An 11,827-nucleotide genomic window follows, 5' to 3' on the forward strand; every position below is an offset into this window, starting at 1 on the left:
GAGGAGATTGGATTGTCTAGGAATAGAAATTTAATCAGTTGGGATTTGCCATAAACATAATCTTTTCATGATCAAGGTAGTTGACATTGAATGTTAAATCCGAAAATTTAAATATCTCTAACATCTTAACTATCTTTATCATATTATTTTCCTAACCAATTTTAGTTTGCTTTTATTTAGTTCTTTGTTTTTATGTTATGTGCTATTGAAACTCTAAATTTTGATTGTCTAACTAGAATAATCAATTGACTATTTTTTGCTTAATCCCTTAATCCTTGTGGGATCGATACTCACTCACCTGAGTTTATTACTTGGTACGACTCAGTGCACTTGCCGGTAAGTTGTGGATTGTAAATTCTGCACCAAGTTTTTGGCCACTGTAAGTGGGATTTAACTACTGTCCTTACCGGGTACCTCAAACAAGCGGGATTACACTGCCATCCTTGTTCAGATTTCAGTCACAAGTCAACCTAAAAGTGGGATTATACCACTTTCCTTGCTAAACATAATCCAATATGCAAGTGGGATCACACCACTATCCTTGCTACACAATACTTGAGAAGGATAAAACCTCCATCCTCACTGCAGACAGGATAAAACCACCATCCCTGCATAATGGTTTTTGCACTAAGCAAGTGAGACGATACCACTGCTCTTGCCATGCATGAATTCAATCCCATATTCCAAACCAAATTTACGATTTCACTTAAATTCCTCCTCAATCTTACTTCACTTCATTCCTAGTCATAATCATCATCAACCAGTATCATCTCTCTCAATGTCATGGTTATCCTCATCATACTTAAATCATAAACAATCATCATCATTTTTCATCATCCTAATACCCTCATCATATCTCAAGTCATAGTCAATCATCATTATTTCTTAATATCATAGTAACCTTCATCCAACTCCAATCATAATTGTTCGTCATCATACATCTCATTACATTTAATCCATCTTTGTTCGATTCAATGTCTCAACACATTAGTTCTCATTCCTAACTCCTCTACCCTCTATTACACTGGCTCTAGACTCATAACAGAAATTACCCCTTTTTAGTTCTCCTAAAGCATTCCCGCTCGTCCCAAAGCCTAAACACTAGCTAGGGGATCTTAAAAAAGCATTACGAAGGTTAAGAAAGCTAGAGGAACATTTAAATACACAAAAATACAATTCCTGTAAAATAGGGTGAACATGCGTATGAATGCCTTCCGCGTACGCATGATCTTCAAAATTGCCAGGCTCGCGTACACGAGCCACCTTCTGCGTACACGGACATATTCAACATAGTGGGAAGCTCGCCTCGCGTGCCACCTACCGCGTACCCGAGAGTCCAAAATTTTCCATTTTCGCGTATGCATGCCCTCTGCGTACGCTTGAGTATTGGACAGAGCCATTTTCTCACGTATGCATCGCCTTTCCGTACGCATGAATGTGGATTTTTCCAAAAAGCTGCTAACTGCAGAAAATTTAGTTTTTTACACAAACCTTTAGCACATAACCTTTTCTTTAGAAATCATTTTCCTTCCATTCTTCAACCGTCATAAACTATACAGATCCAACTCTTTTAAGACAAGTTTCACAAAATTTGAGTGTCCGAATACCAAGTTATGACCCGTCGAAGTTAGTTAAAAATTAGATTTTACCAAAATCCTCTAGTTTCAAAATTATCTTTTCAAACCAAACCAACCACACCCAATTTAAAACCAAATATTCTGACACATTATCAAATACTCCTCAATTCTTCTCAATCATCCCAACACCTAAATTATTCAATTTCCATTTCAATCAAAACAAAATCACTCACTCCAAACCATCTAAATTCAAAGGTACAAATCCAACAACATTCCACATCTCGACCATCCATTCCAATATTACCATCAAAATTACACTCATACCAAATATTCCATTTCATCAACTTACCCGGTCATGGCCTCCGGCCCAACCTTTCCCATCAATAATCAATTTCAATATCAAACGTTATCAAAAACCAATAATTATCATTCATTCCATAGCATCACAACATAGCTCATTCATATAACTCATCCAAATCTTCATCCAATTACCCACATATCAAAAACCTTAAAATCAACAACACGTACAATTTAAACCTATCTTAAGGCAACTAGCCCTAAGTTTCACAAAACATTATATATTATCTAGCAGAAACCAAAATCATACTTTGGCTGATTTTTTCCAAGCACAAAACCTTCTTTTCCACAAGCTTCTCAAGTCTCCAACCAATTCCAACAAGCTCCAGCCACCAGTGCTTAAACCCAAGTACTCCAATGCCAAATTCAAGCTCTAAACAACATCAATTCAACCTAATTCCATGCAATATACCCAAAATCAATACTACGGCTCATAAATTTCACAAACCACAAAGGTTTAGAGAATCTTTACCTTTTTCAATGATATTTGGGACAAAATCCAATAATAATCCAATGCTAGATTATCTCTAAACAATAAAATCATGAAGAATCTCAATTTCCCAAAAGCCAAAACTCGAAATTATATTGGGGCAGAGAAGGGAAGCATGAATTTCAAATTTCTTACCACTTTGTTTAGATAGAAATAAAGATCTCGACAAAAGTTTTGCGTGGTTACGAACAACACGCCAATCGGAGCTCTAGATCACAGGATATGAACAAAAGAAGAGGATGAATAATGAAACAAGAGGGACGAGATTACTATCTGCCCCTTAGCTCTAAAATGACAAAAATACCCTCCTGAACATGCATCATAAATTTTTAAACAATATATCAACTACACTCTAAATCTTATATTACCTAATACTATAGAAACTTTATTATGTTTTCGGTAATCAAACGTACAATTCACCTCTTAACAAATTTGACATACCATGGCAAAGTTGTGAAAGATAAAATCTATACCATGGCAAAGTTGTGAAAGATAAAATCCAGGTCCAATCCATAACAAAAGAAGAATCACGATAAATTGCTGAAAAAATTATTCACAAAAAAGGGAGCCTCAAGCCCATACTAACCAATACACTAAAAATACTTGCTTGCTAAATATGTCATCAAGATTAATTATATCAGACAATAGAGTCACCAAACTTGACTAGTTGACTCTTCTGCCAAGAGACAAAAACCTGTTCCCATGTCACGAATAAGTATCTCACTCTAGCTTTAGCCACCTAAGTTCATCACATGAGAAACAAAAAAATATTCACCATAGCAAAGGCCTATAAAATATAAATAATAGCTTTGTTTGTAAGGATACAGAAAAGATCAACACAACTACCCTAGTATCTAAAAGTTTTATTAACTTGAAGAGTGAGATTTATTAGCAAATGTTAAAATGATAAAAATTGTAAAATGTTATTTCTTTACTGTGTATCATATTACAAAAAGTAAATAATTCAGCTGATTTGTAAATACAGAATCTTACTAGGAATCTAACATATTCCTTCCTTTGCTCGTACTAGTAAATCGTAAAGCATCAGATTGGACCAAAGAAAAGACACCACCACTTGGAAATGACAACAATTTGGTCATGGCTTTGAAGATGAACAACCATGAAGACTACATGGTTTAGGCTCCTCTTCTATATTCTTCCATTTATATGGTATAAACCGGTGATTGAACCGGTCAAGTTTCTAGTTTATTAGTTTATAGGTTCAACCGATGAGTTATTGGTCCAACCGGTAAAATCGCTTATGTAAATAAAAAATATAAAATAGTAAAAAACTTAACATTAAAATTTAAAATACATATTTTTACTAATATGTGAAGAATTATTAAGTCTCAAATTTTATAAATAACTAATAGAAAGATAGATATAAAATTAGTCCATAATACTATAATAGTATCTTAATTGGACACAATAAGAATAACAATTTATAAACTATATCTAAAAAATAATTTTAAAGTCTAAATATCTTTATATAATTAAATAATTATATATAAATTTATTTTTCTTCTAAGAATAAATAGTTTTATTTTATTTTTATGTTAATTATTATTTTTATTTTAAAATTAATTAATTTATACTTTAATTAAAAAATATTTAATTTAAAAAATGTTGAAATATATATATATATATATATATATATATATATATATATATAAGTTAGGATATTATATAACATACAATATATATTATTAAAAGCATAAGCTAAATTAAAAGAACAAATTAGTGTAGTGGGAGTTAGCTTGGTCTTCATTTGAGAAGAGCCAAGTTCGACTCCTTCCTTGCATTCCATTTCTAAAAAATTTCCCAGCTCCGCACGCTGACATCAGCATGATGTCATCAACCCCGCGGGTTGACCATTGACTGCGCTTGTTGACCAGACCGGTTCGGTTTAAATTTGTGCCAGTTTTGATCGATTTGTGTCGGTTTAATTGGTCCGTATCGATTTTAACCAGTTAATTCGTTAAACGGTCAGTATATTAAACCGGATCGGTACATGGTTAATTTACTGGTTTTCTGGTCGAATCGGCGGTCTAGTCCGATTTTAACAACTATGAACGAGATTACTATCTGCCCCTTAGCTCTAAAATGAGAGAAATACCCTCCTGAACATGCATCGTAAATTTTTAGACAATATATCAACTACACTCTAAATCTTATATTACCTAATACTATAGATACTTTATTATGTTTTCGGTAATCAAACGTATAATTCACCTCTTAACAAATTTGACATACCATGGCAAAGTTGTGAAAGATAAAATCCATACCATGACAAAGTTGTGAAAGATAAAATCTATGTCCAATCCATAACAAAAGAAGAATCACGATAAATTACTGAAAAAATTATTCACAAAAAAGGGGGGCCTCAAGGCCATACTAACCGCTTGACTAAAAATAATTGCTTGCTAAATATGCCATCAAGATTAATTATATCAGACAATAGAGTCACCAAACTTGACAAGTTGACTCTTCTGCCAAGACACAAAAGCATGTTCCCACGTCACGAATAAGTATCTCACTCTAGCTTCAGCCAGCTAAGTTCATCAGATGTGAAACAAAAAATATTCACCGTAGCAAAGGCCTATAAAATATAAATAATAGCTTTGTTTGCAAGGATACAGAAATAGATCAACACAACTGCCCTAGTATCTAAAAGTTTTATTAACTTGAAGAGTGAGATTTATTAGGAAAAGTTAAAATGATAAAAATTGTAAAATGTTATTTCTTTACTGTGTATCACATTACAAAAGGTAAATAATTCGGCTGATTTGTAAATACAGAATCTTATTAGGAATCTAACATATTCCTTCCTTCGCTCGTACTAGTAAATGGTAAAGCATCATATTGGACCCAAAGAAAAGACACCACCACTTGGAAATGACAACAATTTGGTCGTGGCTTTGAAGATGAACAACCATGAAGACTACATGGTTTAGGCTCCTCTTCTATATTCTTCCATTTATATGGTATAAACCGGTGATTGAACTAGTCAAGTTACTGGTTTATTAGTTTATAGGTTCAACCGATGAGTTATTGGTCCAACCGGTAAAATCGCTTATGTAAATAAAAAATATAAAATAGTAAAAAACTTAACATTAAAATTTAAAATACATATTTTTACTAATATGTGAAGAATTATTAAGTCTCAAATTTTATAAATAACTAATAGAAAGATAGATATAAAATTAGTCCATAATACTATAATAGTATCTTAATTGGACACAATAAGAATAACAATTTATAAATTATATCCAAAAAATAATTTTAAAATCTAAATATCTTTATATAATTAAATAATTATATATAAATTTATTTTTCTTCTTAGAATAAATGGTTTTTATTTTATTTTTATGTTAATTATTATTTTTTATTTTAAAATTAGTTAATTTATACTTCAATTAAAAAATATTTAATTTAAAAAATATTGAATATAAAAATATTGAATTAAGCATATATATATATATATATATATATATATATATATATATATATATATATATATATAGTTAGGATATTATATAACATACAATATATATTATAAAAAGCATAAGTTAAATTTAAAGAACAAATTAGTGGAGTGGTAATTAGTTTGCTCTTCATTTGAGAAGAGTCAAGTTCGACTCTTTTCTTGCATTCCATTTCTAAGAAATTTTCCAACCCCACACGCTGACATCAGCATGACGTCATCAATCCGATTTTAACATAAAAAAGTTTTCCAACCCCGCACGCTGACATCAGCATGACGTCATCAATCCGATTTTAACAACTATGAACATGCATCGTAAATTTTTTGACAATATATCAACTACACTCTAAATCTTATATTACCTAATACTACAGATACTTTATTATGTTTTCGGTAATCAAACGTACAATTCACCTCTTAACAAATTTGACATACCATGGCAAAGTTGTGAAAGATAAAATCCATACCATGACAAAGTTGTGAAAGATAAAATATAGGTCCAGTCCATAACAAAAAAGAATCACGATAAATTACTGAAAAAATTATTAACAAAAAAAGGGGCCTCAAGGCCATACTAACCGATAGAGTAAAAATAATTACTTGCTAAATATGTCATCAAGATTAATTATATCAGACAATAGAGTCACCAAACTTGACTAATTGACTCTTTTGCCAAAACACAAAAACCTGTTCTCATGTCACGAATAAGTATCTCACTCTAGCTTCAGCCACCTAAGTTCATCAAATGAGAAACAAAAAATATTCACCATAGCAAAGGCCTATAAAATATAAATAATAGCTTTGTTTGCAAGGATAAAAAAATAGATCAACACAACTGCCCTAATATCTAAAAGTTTTATTAACTTGAAGAGTGAGATTTATTAACAAATGTTAAAATGATAAAAATTATAAAAGATGAAAACTCAGGTGAAGTCAACTTCACGTGAAGTTGATATTTGATACCCGTTAGATGAAAATTTAGTCAAATCCGTCAAATTATCTAATGGCTCTCAGGTATCAACTTCATATGAAGTCGACTGCACCTGAGTTTCCACCATTGTAAAATGTTATTTCTTTACTGTGTATCATATTACAAAAGGTAAATAATTCGACTGATTTGTAAATACAGAATCTTACTAAGAATCTAACATATTCCTTCCTTCGCTCGTACTAGTAAATGGTAAAGCATCAGATTGGACCCAAAGAAAAGACACCACCACTTGGAAATGACAACAATTTGGTCATGGCTTTGAAGATGAACAACCATGAAGACTACATGGTTTAGGCACCTCTTCTGTATTCTTCCATTTATATGGTATTATTGGCATGGACGCATTGTTTAGGCCTAACTTCAATTCCTTGAACAAGAAGGCCACCCTTCCAATCACCACCCTTGATCTCATAAACTCCCATCTCCACCTCCTTGTCCTCTCCTCCTTCACTGAAGAACTGTCCCAATTCCATTTCCAACCACCCATCTTTCCGATCCTTTGGATACTGATCATCAAGGTTATCTCTAGGTGGTTGTGGTGGTCCGGCTGCAGCCACCATGCGAGTTCGGTTGAATATCCCTACCCGACGAGGGACGATCTGATACCTTAGCCTCTTTCCCCTTTCCGGATCAAGGAACACGGTTCTCTTGTGGGTTTCGCCTCCAGCAACTGCAATGGAGACCTCAATTGATTGGTACTCGAAACCATAGGCCCCTGCAGAGCTTGGCTTGAACACAAGGTATGCCCCATACAATGTGTCTGGCGATAGCATGTGAGTATTGATCCAACCCCTGATTTCCAACCAGCACACACTCACAAGTTCGGCCACCTCGGAAAACCTGCGATTATGTTGGAATTCAAACTATGATCACAAACTCACCTGCAATAGTGCAATATATGTGGTGCTTTACTACAAATCTTTTAACATAATTAGTTCCAATTACTTTTGTTAAACCATATTAACAACAATGAGGTTATGATGGCTGTTAAAAATAGATATTCCTCAAAAAACAGGAAAACCATCTACTTAATGTAACACTTAAAATACATAATAGATTTTCCTTGATACCTTTGATTTTATAGAAGAATCTTGTATGTCCAGCCTTTATTACATCTCTTTTGTACACCTCCCAGACCTTTTACTTTTGGTATTAAAAGTGATTGATAACAAACAAGATAAAAAAATTTGTCTTGTATACCATATAAAGATTCTGTATAAAAGAGGTGTACACAGAAGATAGTACAAATATCATTTCTTGTCTTTATAGGGGTACAAGTAATCTTTTCTAGTTGAAATTTATCAAGATAGAGACAGGGAAGATAGAATAATTAGTAAGTAGCAAATAAATTACCTTGCCTCCGGAAGAGGAGTCCACTTCCAATACCTGGGAGTGTCTCCCCATACTATAGAGAGCATCCTTGGAGATAGCATGTAGCATTTCTTCCCATAAGCTTTATCCAGTTGAAAGCTCTGAAACATTCATTTGAAAACATAAATTAATAAAGTATATAGTTTTTTTGAATGTATAAAGTATATAGTGTTAAATGGAATAGAGTGAAATAAGATGGGATGTATGGGCATTGGGGAGGAATGCTATATGCATCAACATTTTTTTTTTTAGCATTAAAAATGAACAACAGAGAATGTAATAAATTTTAGATTTTAATATTAAAAAAGAAAAACGAATCTGTACACTTAAGATATACAAGTAGACATCAATGGAATATAATAATTATGAGAGAATAAGATAGCATTTAAAATTCCATTTCATTCTTCCCAAAACGGAAGGCAAGAAAAAAGATGCTATCAGATACATAGAATCTATTCGATCCTTATCCTTATCCATTCCACTACATCTCATTTCTATTCAATCCAAACAATAGAACCGAATAAATTCCCTTTTCTATTCCGTTACATTCCACCTTGTTTCATCAATCCAATCAGTTTTAGATGTACTTCACAATCCACACGCCTCAAAGAAAAAAAAAAAAAAAAGAGCTGCTAATCACATTTCTCTTCAGTTAATTTGAGTGTGTTTTCACATTCCCAATCTTCCATTTTTGAACTCCCAAAATTATGGTTTGTTCAAAATCATGCTATTCCCGTAAGTCACATAACAAGCTTTTCCTCAACAATATTCCTTCAACTATATAGAAATCAACTACCTAAACGAAATTAAGAATGGATCTAATTTGCATGTAATTTCAGTATTAAAAATAAAATAATATAAAAATGAAGACCGATACAGAAACATTTTATATTAGATTAGATAATAATAGAACTCAGCCAACAAAACAGACAAGATTGAACAAACTAGCAGAGATCTCATCAAATCACATTATACAAGGAAATTACCTTTTTGCCATCATCAACGAGTATCGGATTTTCGCAAAGAGAGAGATAGAGCTGCTTCTTGGAACGGCAAGAGGAGGAGGTGGACTGTGAAACAATGTCGTTGTAATCGGAGGGAAGGAAGCGATCCCAAACGGAATCTGATTCAGCGGCGGATCGGAATGTAGACGACACCAGCGCAAGGCTGCACGCGTCCCGAGGAGTCGTCAACGACACAACGTTCGCTATGCAGCCTTCCGGTAGGTCCTGAAACCCCACGCCTTCACCCACCATCACCATCACCATCATCACAACAACAAATAGTAACTAAATAATTAAACGACGCCAAGAGGATGCTGCGTTTTGGTGTGAATCTGTGCAGAGTAGAGGGTGCTCCAGTTATTATTAACGTTATTGATTTTGGTTGTGGGGTGTGTCCGTATATAGCGGTGGGTAGTGGTTATGGTTACAGATATTATTATTAGATAGGAATTGGGGAAGAGACTAGAGAGAGATATTTATTTATTTATCGAGTTGAATTGAAAGCTGAAAGGGAAAGCTTAGCGGTTAAGTCTGCCTTGGCATCGTTTGTGTGGCAGTGGCACATTTGCCCGCAGGAAAGGAAATTTGGTGCCGGATGATGATTGTGTGAGTGAATAAATATCTATGATTTTTCTAATTTATCACCACCCGCACTGGTACACACGTTTTCTCCCAGATATTTCTTTGGGTCATCATAACGTTGCTTATACCACCTTAGTTTGTATTCATTGTTGTGTCGGTCTGTCTTGGTGGGCGCAGTATTTTTTAACGTTTCTGACATAGAAGTTAAGGATAATTATAGTGTACAGATTTCATTGTATAAAGATTTACAGATATTCGAATTGGAAGAATTTAGAGGTGACAGATGTCCAAGAGCAATGTAATTGGGAGCAGCGTGGTAGTTTGTGTAGAATGATACAGAGCCGAGCTACTGAAGCTGGAAGGGTGGATAGCTCCATTGGTTTTTTTTTTTTTTTTTTGGAAATATCGAAATGGATAGTTGGAGCCAAGCATACTGTTGCAATGATTGGGTCGGGAGACCAAAAACATTTCACATAAGGCCTTGGTTATTTTAGGTGCTATTATAGATAAGAAAAACTATGATGTAGGAGAAATATAACATTGAAGAGTATATGACTCCTAAACCAAAAACGAAAGAGCATATCATCCAAATGAACAATATATCTCTGGGTGTGTGTGACTAATATACGTGAAGATTCAAAAATATAAATACATTAAGATTAAATATTTTAATATTTTTGTATATTATTTTTGTCTAAAAGTCAAAATTTTTTTGGTTGACGCTATAATTACTGAATACTAAACCCCTAATTCAATGTGGAGTGTTTGGGTGACATTTTTTTTTGTATTTTAAGTATTATTTTTAATTAAAAGAAGGCAATAGAAAATGTTACTTTGATTAGTATAGATGTGAGTAGGCCTCTAATGTGAAAATAGTATTGGTGACGAGTAGAAGTAAAATCAGAAAACAGTTGACAGTTGGTCTTCAGGATATTTTGGGTGGAAGTTATGAAATAGTAAAAGGAGTGACAATGACACAAAATGAAGGTTAGATTCATGAATAATGCACTTGACTTGTTTGTTTGTTGTGGTGAAAGTAAATCGTCACACTAAACCATAATAGTAAACCCTAAATAGTAAATCCAAAACCCAAAAAACCGACTAATTTGTAAATTTCTTGTTGAGAAGGTACAATGTAGCACTAATTCCGGAACATCATACCTGAATCTAGTACCCGAAAACTCGAAACCAAAAAAACCTGAACCATAGTCTTGAAACCCAAAAACCGAGAACAATAAAGCCTATCATACCCTTAAAGCCTAAATTGCAGTTAATTTGTCTATTTCTTTAGGTGAGACTGTGAGAGGACACTGTAACACTAATTCATGAACCGTGAACCATAAACCATGTAAGCTGAACCGTAAATTATAAATCCTAAATTTTAAACCGTAATTCATGATCAATAGTCATTAAACGATAAACTGCAATCCAATAAACCGGTCAGTAGAGTGGACTAAATCATAGTTGTAAGAACTAACGCGATGATTGAATCGGTCAGATAACTGGTTTACTAGTTTGTTGGTTTAATAGATAAGTTATTGATTGAACCGATAGAATCGGTCCTACGCAAGTAAAAAAATTAAAATAGTCACAAGTCTAAAATGACAATTTAAAATAGATATCATCACCAATATTTTAAAAATAATCAAATTTTAACAAATTATAATAAGTTATTGTTTAGGAATCATGGCATAAGTATATAAAATTGTAGTACATTTTTATAATAAAGAATTTATAATTTTATTTTAATGCTAAAGTAACAGTTTTTTATTCCAATATTATTAAAAAGTGCTTAACCAAAACTAAATTTGAAAAATCCGTTTTTAACCGATTTTTAAATTTTTTTAATCGGTTAATAACCAATTTTATCATATAAAATTAATTTGATTAATTAACCAAATAATGAACAACCTTATAAATAATAAAAAAGTATGATTAATTTAAATATAAGCGAGTATAAAATAAAAATAA

At 32.7% G+C, this 11,827-nt stretch overlaps 1 protein-coding gene across 1 annotated transcript; it reads right to left on the minus strand.

Moving 5' to 3' along the window:
- Window positions 1-6,831: 6,831 nt before the first annotated feature.
- LOC112711023 (putative F-box protein PP2-B12) lies at window positions 6,832-10,462 on the minus strand. Its single transcript, XM_025763555.3, has 3 exons — window positions 9,257-10,462; window positions 8,253-8,371; window positions 6,832-7,739 (listed from the first exon to the last, which is right to left on the minus strand). The coding sequence occupies exons 1-3, from the start codon at window positions 9,539-9,541 to the stop codon at window positions 7,217-7,219; spliced, it is 927 nt and encodes a 308-aa protein (XP_025619340.1). The 5' UTR covers window positions 9,542-10,462; the 3' UTR covers window positions 6,832-7,216.
- Between the last annotated feature and the right edge of the window lie 1,365 nt (window positions 10,463-11,827).

The sequence above is a fragment of the Arachis hypogaea genome, chromosome 9 (genome assembly GCF_003086295.3).
Source record: "Arachis hypogaea cultivar Tifrunner chromosome 9, arahy.Tifrunner.gnm2.J5K5, whole genome shotgun sequence".
Taxonomy (NCBI): Eukaryota; Viridiplantae; Streptophyta; class Magnoliopsida; order Fabales; family Fabaceae; genus Arachis; species Arachis hypogaea.

Bases quoted from the DNA above. Each gene is read 5' to 3' on its own strand.
- LOC112711023 (XM_025763555.3), bottom strand. From the start codon at position 9,541: ATGATGGTGATGGTGATGGTGGGTGAAGGCGTGGGGTTTCAGGACCTA. The intron at 8,372-9,256 runs GTAATTTCCTTG...TGAATGTTTCAG, and splicing joins TCGTTGATGATGGCAAAAAG to AGCTTTCAACTGGATAAAGC. The intron at 7,740-8,252 runs GTAATTTATTTG...ACATAATCGCAG, and splicing joins ACTCCTCTTCCGGAGGCAAG to GTTTTCCGAGGTGGCCGAAC.